The sequence below is a fragment of the Oryzias melastigma genome, linkage group LG5 (assembly GCF_002922805.2).
Source record: "Oryzias melastigma strain HK-1 linkage group LG5, ASM292280v2, whole genome shotgun sequence".
In the NCBI taxonomy this organism is placed as follows: Eukaryota; Metazoa; Chordata; class Actinopteri; order Beloniformes; family Adrianichthyidae; genus Oryzias; species Oryzias melastigma.
Genome location: NC_050516.1, coordinates 12,493,163 through 12,511,030, shown reverse-complemented (window position 1 = coordinate 12,511,030; position 17,868 = coordinate 12,493,163). Strand labels below are relative to the sequence as shown.

Genomic DNA, 17,868 nt, shown 5'->3' with positions numbered 1-17,868 from the left:
TAATATAGATGTAAAGAATTTATTAAATATTTTATTATTTTATTAAGTGGGATCTTTAATTATATTAACAGGAAACATAAAACTTTGTTACTTTATTTTATTTTATTTTATTTTATTTTTAAACTGTTTTTCCAAGCTTTTCTTTTTTGTTTTTGCCCGGTTTTTAAACTTGCAGGAAACATCAAGCCACGACTTTGCAATATTAACGTAAAACCCAGCACTCCTGCGCCATTTATATTTTTAGAATTCTCTAAAATAATCATAAAATCGTCCTAAAAGGACATATACCACATGTTTCGTTACAGTTTTACATACTTTTTAAATCTTTTGCTTTTTAAAATGAAACCTTAAATATTAAACTCGGGGAAAATTGTCAAAGGAAATGACGACAATCCACATCCGCTTTCCAGTTTTTCGCTCACTGTTTTGGCGCGTCTTGTCAGATTTGTGATGCGGTACCTTTTTTATTGTTTACAGTAAGTAAAATGTTGTAAACTCGTTGAACGCTTACGTTTGAGAAAGAACTCGACAAAATATAAAAGCTTGTTTAAATTATTTTCTGTTTGGTCGGTGTTTTTTTAAGTTCTGCTGTCAATTCTGCTTTAAGCTAACTCTTTATTTACGTCTTTAGTTAACATGTTTTCCCTCATCTCATGATGACTCAAAACATTCGGCTACCATCGCTTTTAATCAAGACGTTTAATGTTTTTGTTATACAATTAAAAAATTGTGAAAATATTTTACATTTTGAAATTATGAGCCACGAAAAAAGTCAAGGTGTTGTTTGTAGAGGTTTTTAAAAGAATAAAAAATACAATATTTTGAGTAAAAATTTGCAAAAAATGACTTTTGTCGTTTTTTTCCACGCAGGGTTTGCATGTAACAGCTGGTTGGAGGTAAACGGGGCTAATCAAGATGAATTGTGAAATTTTAGCTACCTGTAGTGCGCTTGGTTACCTGGAGGGAGACAATTATCACAAGGAAAGTGATTGTTTGGGTGAGTGCTGATCATGGATGCATATTTTTTTTTCATAATTTAAAATACTTTTTTTTTTGGTTAATTATATCAGCCATTTTTTAACACATTTCCTTCACCTGTGTGCAGAGAGCGTGAAGGATCTGATCCGGTATTTACGCCATGAAGACGACTCCCGGGATGTCCGGCGGCAGCTGGGGGCTAGCCAGATCCTTCAGAATGACCTCCTCCCTCTTATTGTTCAGTATCGACAAGACAAAGCCTTATTTGATGCATGCATTAGGTATAAACCTCAATAAACTAGAGGTGTAGCGATTCATTTTAGTAATTCAGTTAATATCATAATTTGTGGTTGCTGATAGTATTCACAGTCAATATTGGAACATTTTGAACAATCCAATTCAAAATATTTCACCTAAAATTGATGCAGGACATCTTTAGTAAAAATTCAACCAGTGTGATATAAATACCTGGTACTGGACTGTGCTGGTGAAGTTGTCCATATTCCAGCTATTTCTACAAGAATTAATGGCTGATTCATTCATCCATCATTAGTTTATTTTAGCACCCTTATAATAAATGCAGGAAATGTTTGTTGATCTTTGGATTTCCTTTCAGGCTCATGGTCAACCTGACTCAACCTGCTGTGTTGTGTTTTGGAAAAGTCCCGGATGATCCAGTTTTCACACATCATTTCATGGAAGTGACATCTCATTTACAAGCTTATAAAGAGGTACTGCGATAGTGTTGATGGAGTAGCTCTTCCATAGTTTGATTTAGACTTCACTTCAGGCCAGTATTTATTGTTTTTGTTGTTTTTTTAGGCATTTGCCAGCGAAAGAGTGTTTGGAGTTTTAAGTGAGACGTTGTACAACTTTCTGCAGCTTGTAAGTGTTCTGGATGTATTTTCAAACCTTTAATTTTCTTGTTACATTAAGTTTTTTTGACACATTTATTTATTGTTTAATTACTGTTTCTTCTTTTATCAGGACTGGGAGCAAAGACAGGAAGAAGATAACCTTCTGATTGAGAGGATTTTGCTTTTAGTCAGGAATGTACTTCATGTCCCTGCAGACCCTTGTGAGGAGAAGGTTTGTTGTGCAGAAGAACAAGGTTCTGATAACTTGTATTAGGTTTTATTTAATTCTTTTCATCTTTACGTTCTATTATCTCTTTTTCTCACTGCAGAAGGTGGATGATGACGCCAGTATTCATGACAAGGTTCTGTGGGCCGTTCATATGAGCGGATTTGATGACCTGGTCAAGTTCCTTGCGTCGGCTCAGAGCGAGCAGCAGTGGAGTATGCACGTGTTGGAAATAATATCCCTCATGTTCAGAGATCAGGTTCGGCAGATTGATCTTTTTGCTTTAAGCCAATAGAGTTCGTCTGTTTTTCATTTCACTTCTTTGTATTTCCCAGACTCCAGAACTCCTGGTGAGCGCCGGTCATTCCCGCTCAGCAGAAGAGAAGCAGAGAGACCTGCAGGAACTGGAGGCGCTGAGGCAGAAGGAGAATGCAGAGAAACGCTCGAGAACGTTACAGAGAGGAACCAGGTAAAGACACGGACTTATGTGAAGGCCGAATAAACCCTCAATCCTTTAATGAAAACATTTTTAATAGAGACATTGGTTAGTTAGAAGCAAAAGGTCACCATGAGTCAAACTTTATTTTTTAATGCAGTTTATTGATTTCATTTGTAAATAAAGGATTTTTTTTGTCTCTTTCAGACACTCTCGCTTCGGTGGCTGTTTTGTCGTTCAGGGCTTAAAGGCAATCGGGGACAATGATGTCATTTATCACAGAAGGCTTCACAAAGTGAGTGACCCTCTTTGAGTTTCAGCTCTAACTTCCTTTACAAGCACCAATGTTGGAAAGGCTTTAACTTTAACATATGTTGACCTTTTATTCTGCAGTTTAAAAGTTACACTCATGACGAAGGCAAAGCAGTGAGGCGTGTTCCCAAGAGAAATCAAAGAGCCTTGGAGTGCAAAGACAAACCTCGTTCCGCCTTAAACGTCCGTCTCTTCCTGCGTGAGTTTTGTGTGGATTTCTTGGAGAACTGCTACAATCGACTCATGTATCTCGTTAAGGTCAGTCTTGAGAATCCCCTCCTGAGATCCATGCTCTCTGCACATCACGCTGATTTTGAATTTTTATCATTTTCTCTGCAGGAGAACCTGATCCGAGAGCAGACCCAGCAGCACGATGAGACCTATTACCTGTGGGCGCTCAGCTTCTTCATGGCTTTCAACCGTGGTAACGATTTCCGCGCCGACTTGGTTTCTGAGACCATGTCTATCCGCGCTTTTCATTTCATCGAACGCAACGTCACCAACTACTATGAGATGCTGCTAACGGACCGCAAGGAGGCCACTTCCTGGTCTCGCAGGTGAGATCACCAGACAGGAGCTGAGCTGCAAAATAAAACCTGTAATATTTTTACAATGTTGAGCATTTTCTCTCCTTAGGATGCATTTGGCATTAAAGGCATATCAAGAACTACTGCTAACTGTGAACGAGATGGACCGCTCCCACGACGAAAGCATCCGGCAGAGTTCAAATGTTATTAAAAGTCAGTTTCTGCTGTTGGTTAACAAGCACATTGCAGCAAACAATTTTTACTTAACAAGAACTAATGATCCAGAAACAAGTAGGGTCCACGCAAGCTTTTTAAAAAGAGAAAACAACTTAAAAAAGCTAACTATTTGATAGAATTACATGAAATTAATTTTTATGCAGCCCAATAATACGTATTTTTTGTCAGTTCTAAGCAAACAGTTTGTACTTTTTGAGTTTTTATGTAACTAATTGTAGTTCATTATGAGTACAGAGACAAAAAACTAGTGTATTAATTGGAAATGACTCATATTAGAACAAAATGTGAACAAAATTAGAATATAACCTTTATACAAGTTGGTTCATATCAATAAATCCTCATAAAATCTCAAACTAGATCTTATTCTTAGATCATAAATCTAATGTTTTGTTTCCAAAATAATGAGGGTGAATGCCAATCTAACTGGTCAACATTTATTGAACTTTAAAATAACATCTTACAATTTGAACCACAAATGATGGCGGTTCACATTACCTTCAGATTATGTATAAATTGAATACGCGATCTACTGAATCAATCCTAATAGTTAGTAATTTCATTGGGTCATGCTCTATATCCTAAAGAACAAATATGTTTATTTATGAGTAGGAGTTGTATTTGAATTCAATACTTGGTGAACATTTGAGTATTTTCCAGTCAATTTTAGGACTAATTATTCTACGTTTGATACATGGATATAAACTTTTTTTGTTGTCCTGGGGCCCGTTTCAAGAAGCAGGTTTTGTTGGAACTCTGAGTTCGTGAACTCCAAATTCGGCAAAACTCTGAGTTTTCGGTTCCAGAAAGAGGGATAACTCAAACCCGGGAAAGTGGGCGAAACCAAGCCCGTTCCAAGAAGCAGGTTAAGCTGAACTCAGAATCAATCACTATGGCAACCAAGTCTGTGAACGAAACCTGGTCGGTAGCAGGTTTTCTTCAGGAAACTTAGAGTTCTCTGTGGTCTCCGCCCCTTTTTAAAGAGAAATATGTTCAAATATGAGTTCCTCAGTAACATTTAGAGAACATTCACGTTAGAGACGTCACGTTTTCACCACGCAGAAACCAAAATGACATGTTCATTCATAGAGGATCATGTAGAGAGGAGGCTGATTAATCCAGAGGAAATGTTATTTACGTCGGTAGAGGATTTGGAGGACACGAGTCGACTGACTGGAGTTTACCAATTCATTTTTATTTCAGCGATATTATAAATAGTGAGTTTTTCCAGGGACTCGTTATTAAAAAATACAGTTTTCTTTTCCTTATTTGAAACCCTTAACAATAGGAATTAAGGAATGTCAAACACTGGAGAAGGATGTGAACTTATGCACCGTTCAGCACTACCGTCAGACATTAGCTCAATTAAAAGCAACGCTGCCTCCCACCGCATAGGTAGCGAGTTCGACTCCCGGCTACGGAAAGTTATTTTTACGGTTAAAAAAAATTCGGCGAAATTTTTTTCTAAGTCTTGAGAACTAAATTTAAATAAATACTTTTTTAACATATGCCAGGCAGCTACAGTTTCTTTTTAGCGTGCAGTGATATCTGTGTGTGTAGGTGGGGGGGTTACGATCACGGAGATTACTTATTAGATTGGTAACAGATCAAAAACCACTCCTTACTCAACAAGAGACAAAATAACCTTCCTGACATTATTTATTCATTATTAGAAATGATTCAAATAACTGCAGATATTTTCTCTCTGTTCTACCGCTGCAGCTGTGTTGCTTTTCTTGCAGAAAATGTTCTCTATAATCGCATATGCTTGAAGGAACTTATCAATTTCCGCCACCAGAAGTAGTAAACTCAGATGTTTTTCCCCGTTGCCATGGTGAATCATGCTGTCTTTGCTCCATTGATCGGGGCTTTTAATGGTCGCGACGCTCACACCTGATTCTGGTTCTAACAACTTCAAGTTGATTGAATCAAACATTTTCAGCTGTTCTGGAACCGAAAACCCTGAGTTTGGGAATTTAGAGTCCAGTGACTCTAAGTTCAGGTTCGAACTCTAAATTTGTTGAACCTGCTTCTTGAAACGGGCCCCTGATCATTCATTATTCCTGCTTTGTTTGCTTGAAATAAACCAAATCCAAATATAATTACAGTTTCAACGTTTAGGAATGGAAATAACTCTTAAATTACACTTTTTTAAAGGATATTGACTCGTTTTAATAATAATTTCCTTATTTCCAGATCTTTGCTCTTAACGAGACAAAAAATGTCGACTGCTGATTTTTAGAAAAGCTTGTAGAGAGGTAGTGGAGCAAAGAGAAAGAAAAACACTTTAAAACCTGGTTTAAAGCCTAAAAACAAAGTTTTAAAAAGTTGCTGTGCACACGTTTGTAAGGACATTTTTTATGTTAGAAACTCAATTTAGATTATTTTTTAAAGATATTTAGATTTCATTCTGTCATTCTTCATCCAGGTAACATTTTCTACATGATGGAGTTCAGGGAAATCTTCCTGACCTTGCTGAGAAAATACGATGAAACCAAGCAGCCTCTTACTTACCTCAAAGACCTGGTGGAGACCACACATCTCTTCCTGCGCATGTTGGAACGCTTCTGCAAAGGACGCAAAAACCTGGTTGTGCAGGTCAGTTATTGGGCGGGGATTATCTGTGATCATTCGCTTTCCAATTCTCCCTGAACCGTCTCTCTGTTTTAACTCTACAGAAGAAGCGAGTGAAGCGGAAGAAGTCTCACAATAGAAAAAAGCAGTTGGTTGCAGAAACGAGTTCAGAAGCCCTCGCTGAGACCTGGAAGATTGTGGAGGAAGAGCTGAGGGCTTCAGGGTTTCAGGTTTGTTAATAAACAGCCTCCAGGGGGAGCAAAAGGGAAATATTAGTGGGACGACAATGCTGAAATGAAGGGGATAAACCCAACATTTGAAGCACCTCTTTCTGGCTTCTGCCTGCAGCTGTCGGAGTCCTTAACTGGAAGCATCGTACCTTTTGACGCCGCATCTGAAATTCCCCTGGAGGAGCAGCGTATCGAGGCGATGGTTCGCGTGCAAGACGCTCTGCTGGCTCACACCGGACCAGAAGCTCTGGCGCTGCTGCGAGCTGCCAGGTCAGCAAGTCTGCAGGATCGTCCACACTAACATATGACACAACCAGGGATGAGTGTCCGCTTTACTCTGGAATAAATGTCCTCAAAACAAGTTAAAAAATAATTACATAATACACATATAAATTACATGATGGTTTTTTATTGTTATAAGTGAAAAACCTGCCTATGGTACTAGTAAAATTTCTCTTTGATTTCCTAAACTCCATTTTAATTTTAAAAAAATGCATCTTAAAATTAGCTGCAAACATTGAAAATATGTCTTGAAATAATAGTTTTGCTCAAAAATAGAATCTACATCTTTAAAGTATCTATAATTATTCACTTCATCCCTAAATAAACCAATTTGAGCACTACAACAGTCCAATTATCCTCATTCCCAAATGATAATCATCTTAAAATAATCCTAGAGTTACAAATTTAGAGACCGTCTCAATTATCTGTAAATCAACAATAAAACTTTTAAGCTTTCCCATATCAAGAAAGTCTGAAACAAAACCACTTCCCATCAAAAATAAAAGTTCTGCTAAAACTATTATGTGAAGCAAAAAAAAAAAAAAAGTTTGTTTAGAGATTTTCCCTTGAAAAAATGTTTTCAAGATATTTAAGTTCTTACATCTCCCTGAAAAATGACTAGTAAGTTAGTTTTGTTTGATGTGAAGTTTTGTGTTTTTGCACATAAATGTAGTTCTTAACAGAATTGGCCCAAAAAAAAAGTAAGGGATAAAGCCTGACAAAGTGTTCATTATCATAAATTAACGCAGAGGGGTGATCATATCGGATGATAAACTGTGGGAAAAGATATGTCAATATATTTATTATAGTTTTAATAAGAGGTTGTTGTAAAAAAAATTGATTGCTCAAATTAGAGCACTCTAGACCTTATGTGTATTCCTAATTGTTTTAGATTGAAAAAAATACTCCATAGTTGTGCAAAAGTAAAGGTTGGACGTATGTTATAGTAGAAAAACTTCAAACTGTTTTAGTCTTTTACTGTATCACAAATTTAACTAAAAATACCTCAGAACCAGACATTTCACAGCAAATATTAGGTTAAATTATAAATAGACCAATTAGATTAAATAATTACAGGAAGTGGTTAATTAATTACACAAAAACATTAACTGCATTGACAGCATTTATTTATGGGCTACATCAAAACCCTTCTTGTCTTCCTTGTCTTTAGATTGATTCGTTCTGGGATGACACACAGGAAGCTTTTTTTTGACTGTACAGAGAAATATTACATGGAGATTTAACACGTTCGTCACAGTCAGACCTTCAACTCTTAGAAACAAGTCAGCCTGGGAGCTAAAATATAAAAATAAATAAATAAAAGGTGGATCTAATTCCAAATTCTCCTAATTCTTGCTGTATGATGCTTGCAAGCTTGTTGCAGTTCATCCTTCATCTCCATCAAGTTTCTGCATCGCTTCTCAAGAATATTTTTGTCCTCTGAGTTACTGAGAGCTTTAAATCAATAATTCTGTTTAAAAACAAAAAGAAATCCACATTTGAAATGGACTAGGAATCATTTTAATGAGGAACTTCACAAAAAGCATCAAACATGTTCAGGTTTCAAGGTTTCTGTCCTTGCACGCTCAGGGAGGTGTGGCCTGACGGTAACGTGTTCGGTTCCTCTGATGTTGAGCCCGAAGAAGAACTTGAACTTCTGAAGGAGATCCTCCATGCCAATCTGCCAAGTATGTACATATATGATAGCATGTTCCTCTCTGTATCGGCATCTTTTACTTAGCTTTGAATTTCAGGATCAACCACTGAGACGTTGGTTGAGGAGGAGGATGATGGAGCTGAGTTTGAAGAGGAGGAGTTGGAGTCCATCCAAGTTTCAGAAACAGATTTCAACTTTAAAGATTTTATCAAGAGGTATTAAGAAGTCGTTCTTTTTAGACAAAAGATTCTCGGTTAGTTGGGAAATTCTCAAGAGCTTCTTGGTCTTTCTCCTCAGGTTTGCCAACCCCGGCATCGTGCGTCCGTACCTCTTCATGTTGAGAACATACTCCAAAAACACACCTCACACCAACCACTGCGTTGTTCGGATGCTTCACCGCCTGGCGGTTGACCTCAAAATGGACGCTCTGCTTTTCCAGCTGTCAGTCTTTCACCTTTTCAACAAAATCCTGAGCGACCCAGCTGCTGAGGCCTACAAGGTACGATCACCGCCATAAAAAACCCTCTGCTGTCCAGGATCCTCCGCTGTCAAATCTGCTCTATCATATCTGCGTCTTCACAGGAACTGGTGACCTTTGCCAAGTACGTGCTGAACCGTTTCTTTTCCGTGGTTGCACAAAACAACAAAGCTTTCGTTGAACTGCTCTTCTGGAAGAATGTTGGGGCTGTTCGCGAGATGACTGAAGGCTACAGTAAAGATGGGTGAGTTCTTTTCTTTCTTTAAAATTTGAGCAAACATTCATCAATAGAAGCTTAAACAGTGGTTTCCTTAAATCTGTCAGGGAGGGAAAGAAAGTGGCATGGAGCGAGGAGGATGAAGAGGAGCTGCGTACGCTCTACATGGAGCATCGAGACTCTGACGGTGAGATTTCCTTTTGTTGTTTCCTGTTCCAAACAAACAGTTTAACCTAGATCCTTTTTTCCACTCACTGTGGTTTAGTACCAGACATCGTGGAGACCCTGCTGCCTCTACTGAGCAACAACAGCCGCACCCGGAGGCAGGTGGTGACCCAACTAGTGCGCATGGGCCTTGTGGTCAACGCTAAAGAGCTGAAGAAGCAGAGGTAAGTTGGAAATACTCTAAAAAATGAAAAATACTGTTAAAATACTGCTTAAAGTTGGGATGTAAAAGATACTAGATATGTATCAAAAAATCGATCTGACAATGGGAGTAACAGCAGTATCGGTTTGGGATGTAAAAAATAGATGCATATCTAAAATTGATCGAATGACTACAGTATTGCTTGAAAACCACAAATACCAACAAGATTGTGTTGGTTAAAAGTTATAAAATCAAGAAGTTCATCATCGATTTCTGTCAAACTGCAGTTTCTCTTTCTGTTTAATTTTCTACCGTCTTTTTTTGTACATGCAATGCAAACAAAAAGACGTCCAATCATAAGCCTGCTGTTTCAAAGTCAATACCTGAATACATTTCTCTGTCAAATGCCATGCTTTAATATTTATAGCTTTAAGTACCATATGAGTAAGAAATATCTAGATTGTAGCGTTTTTGGGAGAAGAATCAGACTTTATCGTATCGTCAAAGTTAGTTGAATCCTTTATGTATTGATTCCTGGATCATGTATCGAGATGCGTATCGAATCGTGTGAGAGGGAAAAATACACACCGCTAGTTTAAAGGCCATGGATACAGGGTGTCTACAGATCTTTAAAACGTCTTAAATAAATTTTACGAACGTAGGACCTTAAAAATCACTGAATTGTCTTAAATTCTAATGAAAAGGTAGTTTTTTTCTTGTCAATGTTATGTGACTTACTTTCACTTAAAAAGAAACATTTCAAGGTTGCGTTGGTCGTGGACTGGTGGTAAATCGTTTAACCTCAGCTATCTGATTAGGTCATGCTTGTCGGTGCATAAAAAAAAGAACAAGTATGGATTACTTGTTGAAGTTTAAACTGGAAATCTGGATTGGTTTGCGGAAGACATTTAAATTTGGCATGATGAGGGTAAATGTGATCGAATCGCATGTGCAGAGCAAGAAACGCATCGAGTAATGGAAAGACCGACAGCAGACCGTTAGCTTGTTTGCAAATGATGCAATTTCTGGTATTGCGAAGGACGCGCCACGTCGAACAAAACATGTCTCTGACATCCAAACAATGTGTGGCTCCAAGCCGACTGTCAAGTTGGAGGTGTTGCTCGGTGACGAGCCACAACGATGAACAGGCTGTTAAGGCCAGTTTATACTCCCCACCAATCAGGCATCACATCCAGAATCGGTCTGGTTCATTCTAATGTTGACTGGTTTTGACTGCGTCTGTGCGTGATTGCCGCGATTGTCTCCGCCATTTATATTTAACATGAACGACATCCTCCTAATACACTTATGGCGTCTGCAAACGCGCAGGTACGGAGGAGAAAATTGTGTTCGCCCACTGAACTGAAGCAGGCTATACAAAGACTAAAAATTAAAAATAAGAATAAAAATGCGCAGATATGAGACATTAGACATATCTTTCAAGTAAGGTTGCCACAATCAGTCAACTAAACCATGACTCATCGACTATTATAATAGTCAACGACTGATTTAATAGTCGATTAGTCGTTACTTTATATTATGTGTAGTCAGTATAGTAAAGTTGAAAGTTATAATAGCATTATGCTAGCTTTTTATATTATGTGTAGTCAGTATAGTAAAGTTGAAAGTTATAATAGCATTATGCTAGCTTTTTAGCATTATGCTAGCTAACTATTTTGACATTTATTAAGGTTTTTTTTTGGCTAATTTGGAGTTTAGCTTATATTTTAGCTACATGCTAGCTATTTTGGCTAATTTAGACTTTTTTTTTACAGTTTTTTTAGGCTTTTTTGGAGTGTAGCTAATATTTCAGCTACATGCTAGCTATTTTGGCTAATTTAGGCTTTTTTCAGATTTTATGCTAATGTTTTAGTTTTGCTAATATTTCAGCTACATGCTAGCTGTTTTTGCTAATTTATTATTTTTTCAGTTTTTGAGGCTAATTTGGAGTTTAGCTAATATTTCAGCTGCATGCTAGCTGTTTTGGCTAACTTAAGCTTTTTTTCTGTTTTTAGGCTAATTTCGCATTTAACTAATATTTTAGTTTGCTATCAGCTTCAGCGATTTCAGCTATCAATTTCAGCATCTTCAGCTATCAGCACTAGCATCTTCAGCAGCCAAATTCAGCTCACAACATTCACACTATCATTATCTAGTTTTTAGTTAGTTTGAAGATAATGGTGGTTAAGATGTGTGCTTTGCATCCAGTTTGTGCATGACCCGATTAGTCGACTAATCAGAAAAATAATCTGTGATTATTCGACTATTAAAATAATCGTTTGTGGCACCACTACTTTAAAGTAACCTGCTCTATATTCTATATAGCTCTTTCTGTCTGTGTGTGAAGGCCGGTATTCCTAAAAACTTCTTCAGTAGTTTTTCATCATTTTCATTTTTCTGGACAGTTTTATTTGTCATCCCTCAATTTGGACACAATTGCAATAAAATTCCAGTCGCGGATGACGTCACCAGCAGGTGTCACATTCTGCAGTGGCCGTGCAACCACTGCGATGCGAGCAATTAGAAATCACTTGGAAGTATAAAGTGGCCCTTAGGATAATCTGTTGTTGTTTACTACTTATTTGTTTCCATGTGAAGATGAAGAAAGTTTTTGTTAAAGTTAAGGAAGTTGTAATAATGTTTAAAAACTACATGATTTGTGACTAAGGCAACAAAGTTACACAAACATTACATTAGGATTTTGTAAAATTTCTCTGGAGTAGTTTGCTTACACAAGATCTTCTGATTATTAAAATTTAGAATGACAATGATAGTGTTTGATTTGTAATATCTGAGATGTGCTATACCCTGATTTATCATTTTGCCTTGTTCTGACAGCATGTTTGTTTACTAAACTAGACATGATGTTCATTTTCTTTGTTCATATGATCTTAAATTAGATTTTAAATGAACTGTAGACACCTTTAAATACATTTAATAACAAGTTTTCATGTTTTTCCATACAGGAAAGGGACTGGAATAGTTCTGTGGACAGAGGATCAAGAGGAAGAACTGCAGATGCTCTTTGAAGAATTCAAAGACTCTGATGGTACTAGAGGCTTAATTATATCTGCAAACACACCATTCTCTTACTATATTACACTTCACCTTTCAATTCATCACTGTTTGCTCCCTCTGCCTGGAACTCTATCCAAACTGAACTGAAATTGTCTAATCTTGTTTCATTGGGTGTTTTCAAATCCTTTTTGTGTAACAAAGAAAAAGAATCCCTACAAAACTGCTCCTGTTTCTAACGTTCACGGTAAAAAAGATTTAACCTCACTATCATTGAACTTCATAAATGTCAAGCTGTATATAATCTGTGCACTCCCCAAACTACTGTACTTTGTTATTAACTGTTATATAAAAAAAAAGAAAAAAATCACTGTCACTCTATTGTACCTAAATTTTTATATTGTAAATACCCTAAATTCATATCTGTGCTAATTTGTTATACACTGTAACCATATTTATGAGACGTGTGCTGCCGACCTCTTGGCCAGGTCACCCTTGAAAAAGAGATCCTGATCTCAACAGGTTTTTATCTGGTTAAATAAAGGTTACTACTACTACTACTTTTACATTTTATATGTTATACAGCCGTGTCCCCTCCTGTATAGAATGCTTTCAGTTTGTCAAATTTACATACATCTTCAATCATTCTGTAATCCTGGACTTATTTTTCTATGAAGGTTTAGAGTTTAGCAAGAGCTTAAGCATTTCTGAGAATAGTATATAAAGAGTGTAGTGAGGGTTTTTATAGCCTTAGAACATCTATAGTCCTACTTTGCGAATTTCACTTATAGTGGGTTATATACTATGTACTCCTATACATTTAAAAAAAGAAAGTCTGGCTAATGTTGACCACTGTTCTCTGTTGCTCTTATTTTACAGAAGTCACTATAGTGATTTTAAAAAAATGTCTGTTTTTTTCTCCAGATGTTCTGGGGAACATCATGAAGAAAGTGACAGCCAAGCGTTCTCGTGCACGTGTGGTGGACAAGCTGCTCAGCCTGGGCCTGGTGTCTGAGAGACGAGAGCTTTACAAGAAGAGGCGCAGAGCTCCAGGGAAGAGCTCCGGAGTGGGAATGGTGCTTTTATGCAACACATTTTTCCAGATTTGTTTGAGTTTCAATTAGAAAGAAAATATTGATTCAGTGAAATATTGCGATATTTCCCTTTGACAATATATTTGGATCGATTGAAAATGCTGCCAAGAATGAATGAATTCCTCTTTGAGCAGCTCTACACTAAAACAACAACATCTCGTGAGAACCATCTTGTGATACAAGTGAACTCACGATTGATGTTGTTTTATAAAAAAAACAAAACACTGATAAAATATTTCGTACATTACTAAAAGAAAAGCACCATCATCAATTTGTTTGCTTAAAAGCAACTTGTTGTGGTGCTTAATTTCCTGACCACAAAATAAAATGTACTTTGCAACTTTATTTATGTAAAAGGTTTAATAATGATCAGATAAAGTTTTTTTTTTGGTCATAATCTTAAAATACATATCGCATCGTGATACATGTATCGTGATACGTATCATATCGTCAGACTCAATGATTAAACTGAAATATTCTCTGCTGCAGACAGAGGAGGAGTTCTTATCTGGACTCACACAAGACTCTCCGGATGATTCTGTGGGAGGACATGATGATGATGAGGAGGAGGAGGATGATTCTGAAGACAGTGAAGAAGATGAAGAGCAAGAGCACAAAAATTCACAAAATGTTGTAAAAAGGAGTCAGAGCTCTCATGTCGGAGTGGACAGAAGAGCGGATGTAGGCGCCATTGTGAACTCTTTGATGCAGGAAGGTGAGAACTAGAACCTGATCTGGAATTTTTCTGATTTTAGAGAAAAATACTCCACATTTATTGAAATACTTTTAAAAAATAACATTGTGGTTGTTTACTTTCACTATAATTGTGTTTTAAGGCATGTCTGGACCATTGCTGTGGATACAGAATTGCCTGAATAAAACAGCAAATGATCGCGAGGACGATGGTAACTCCTCATGTTGTATCTTCAGTCTCTTCCTGTTCTAAAAGATCTTCTTCCTAAAGTGTTCATGTGTTTGTTCTTAATTCTCCAGGCTTGTCTCAGCCCGTTCCTCTCGTCCCGCTGTCTGAGGAAAACGAAGAAGCGATGGAGAACAAAACCTTCCGGAAGCTTCTGGGCAAACTGGGAATGCGAGCTCCTGCAAATGAACAAGTGTGTCATTGCTCATGCTCGTGCACTTTTCAGGGTTTCAGGATTTTTCATGTTTTGGGTTTTTTTTGCTAATGATTAGGAGACCTTCTGGAGGATCTCGGACAAGCTGAGTCCGCTTCAGCTCCGGAGTGCAGCGGCAGCTTTAACTCCAGGAGAGGACAAAGCAGAATGCTCAGAAGGACTGAGCGCATCCAACGCAGAAGAAGATGAAGATGAGAAAGACACTTCAGGAGAACAGAGAGCTCAGGCTCTGAGGGCTCTGCTGCTCGCACGGAAGAGAAAGAACCAGACCAAGGACGCAGGTGTGTGTGAGCGTCTGTCTTATGCTTTACAGAACAAAATAGCACCAACGTCATCCACTACTCAGGTCTATTCTGTAAAAACCGAGAATACTTTCATAATAAAACTGAGTTTTGCTGAATAAAATAATTCCCAGCACATCACATTTAGTTTCGACTCATTTGGTTTTCAACCTTTTTTTTTGTGAAGTTATTCTTTAGAGCTTTTACATCAATAAAGTAAACCCCAAATATAAATATATATATGCAGGGATTTATTTCTCTTTAATTCACTCTGAAACTGACACTGACAAACAGATTAATGATTAAAAAAATGCTTCTTTTTTTTCTCTTAGTCTCTGGAAGAAGAAACCTTTTACCTGAACGCCTGGCAGACTATAAAAATGAAAACCTTAATGAAGGAAAAGTTTGTTTTAATGTTTACCTGCCAGCAGACATTAAATCAGTCTTTATTGATGTAGCACTTTACATATATGGTGACAGAAAATTGCTGTACGCCAAAAATACAAATGAATACTCCACACACACACACTCCCATTAAATGAATGGAAGTAGTCAATGGGCATACGAAAAGAAATGTTAAAAAATGAATTATGATATATATTTTTTAATTAAATCTTTTTCTTGTCCTTGTTCCTTTAGATGCTGCGTCAGATTTGAATTCTGATGAAGACTTGAACAGCGTTACTAAGAGGTAAGATTTACCTTTCAAGATTTTTTTTTATCAGCAAAAACAAAATCCTGCACAGAAACTCTAATCTTCTTAAACTTTCAATCGACCGTCTACAGCAGATCCCAGGAGGAGAAGACCACAACTAAAAGAAGCAGAAGTGGACTTTCAGATGATGAAGATGAGATGGAAAATGGTATTTTGCTTCATCCAGTGTTCATCACAAACAGAATAGATTTTGTTGAAATGTCTTGTTTACTTCTAGGCTATTTTACAGCCTTTTTGAAATGTTTTTTATTAAAGTTACTCTTTTAATTTCCTCCAGAGCTGGACTCCAGCGCCGCAGTGAACATGGACGCAGATGCAGGAGAAGATTCAGACGGGGAAGATATTTCTGCTCCTGTAAAACGACGGCGAAAAATGCTCTTAATAGATGACGAGGATGATGAGGATTAGTGATGGTCTTTAATGGACTGCAAAGAGTCTCTTGTGTCCTCAGCGCCACAAAGCTTTCTGGAATGTTGCAGCTCAGACTGTGACCATTTAGTACCAAAACCTGAAGTAATGAGAGCCAGACAAGTTATATTGATGTCTGCTTTTACTTACGTTTTTTCATATGAGCAGATTATTGTTGTAGTTTTTGTTCTCTATTAGTATTTTCTCTGTCACTTCAATGTAATGTTGAGAAAATGGTGCCTTCTGTGTAAATTGAGTTACTCTGTTTTCTTTATTAAGTGGTTTTATTGTTCTATTTTCTAATATCTTTACTTTGATTCCACAATAAAGTTCAAGCTTCTCTTTGTATTCTCACTAATAAAATGACAGTTGATTAACAACAAAGAAGAAAACCTGATGCATTACCTAATTTGACCACTAGAGGGCATTTTTTTTTCTTCCTGAACAACAAAAACTAAAAATATTGACTTTTGTCTTATAACAGTTTTATTCATGCTGTCATATGTCTCTCTAACAAGTATTTTGAGTGTTTTTCTTTAATAAGTGACTCGTTTATTCTTAAATTATAGGAGACATAAAATCAAAGTAGAAAATAAAAAAAAAATGTATATAAATATATTATTTTCTTTGTTTAGTAGAAGCAAATAAATGTTTTTACCTGTAGGTCATGCATCATGTTCATCTGCAACATTTCTTAAGCTGTGTTGGAAGCTGTTGTCCTCACATCTGGACCACGTTAGTAATTTCCTGTTGCAGCATCTGTGCTTGCCCCCATCCCACATGGCCAAAAGGGGGACTTGACAATCCACAAACGTTGCTTTAAGAAAAACATAGAGCCGCAACATGGGTGAAACCGAAAGACCAACGGTCAAAAACACGTGTTTTATTTATGAAAGACCAAACAGTCTCGCTTGAATTTAAGCTAAATCTTTATGGGACAGCTGGATAATAAACAGAAGTGACTCATTACTGCTTTTCTTCTTTTGAAGAGCAAATCTGGAGGTTTTATTGATTACATGTGAGCACCAGTCATAAAACCTGACACCAAGAAAAATCCCCTCACGTGCATTTAGTTCCAACATGTTGAGTTTCCATTGAAAAACGATCAGATTAGATTGTTTGCGCCGTCATGTCTTCTGTCATTTCATGTTTGTGTGTAGATCCCTGCATTACAACTGTTAGGAAAACAAAAGACTGACTTATTTTGATTCATTTAAAAAGTTTTAAACTAACAGATCCATAATGTACTTTTTTTCCGAGCACCTTTTACTTTAGTATTTTAGAGTTGCAGTTAAATTTTCTAAATGCTGACCTTGAATCAGTAGAGAAATACTAAGGTTCTTAAGGAGTTAAATGTCTATAAACACTAAGTATGTCAATTGATGTTTCCTTTCTTAATGGTAAAGATTGTTTTTTTAAGCCAAGTTGCAAAAGTTGGGCTGAATAATTTCTCTCACTTCCTGGCAAATTCTAATTAAATTTTCCAGTTGATCCAGTTTTGACGGGTGCAGATGATGATTCACTTGTAATAAATCTCTCACATCTTTTTCCACTTATATCTCACCTGGTTAGGGGGCATAATAGTGTTGCAACACAAAAAAAGCATTTTGGGTAGATCACAATCTTCCTTTGATAGTTGAAAAGGAAAACTTTGTTGTGTTTTAAATACACGTTTCTCATATAACTCACTAAAGAAATCCTTAAATTAAAAGTAAAGCAGAATTCATGTAGTAATGACACGAAAAAAGAGCATTCCATGTAAACTGATTTTAAAGCAGCTCATTTTCTTAAAATATTGCTTTTCAGAATGTACCTCATACTGTCTCATAAATATAGTTATATCGATT

The 17,868-nt window shown here is 36.8% G+C and overlaps 1 protein-coding gene across 1 annotated transcript; it reads left to right on the top strand.

The window, feature by feature from the left end:
* Positions 1-382: 382 nt before the first annotated feature.
* On the top strand, positions 383-16,369 carry timeless (timeless circadian clock). The gene is made up of 30 exons (XM_024270027.2): positions 383-476; positions 871-997; positions 1,106-1,259; positions 1,595-1,709; positions 1,801-1,863; positions 1,966-2,067; positions 2,165-2,320; positions 2,397-2,530; positions 2,705-2,792; positions 2,891-3,067; positions 3,149-3,366; positions 3,446-3,549; positions 5,999-6,168; positions 6,249-6,374; positions 6,493-6,644; positions 8,247-8,344; positions 8,411-8,528; positions 8,611-8,812; positions 8,896-9,035; positions 9,116-9,195; positions 9,274-9,397; positions 12,342-12,424; positions 13,315-13,466; positions 13,974-14,199; positions 14,321-14,389; positions 14,478-14,596; positions 14,676-14,898; positions 15,538-15,589; positions 15,685-15,761; positions 15,891-16,369. The coding sequence occupies exons 2-30, from the start codon at positions 916-918 to the stop codon at positions 16,019-16,021; spliced, it is 3,735 nt and encodes a 1,244-aa protein (XP_024125795.1). The 5' UTR covers positions 383-476; positions 871-915; the 3' UTR covers positions 16,022-16,369.
* The last annotated feature ends 1,499 nt before the right edge of the window (positions 16,370-17,868 follow it).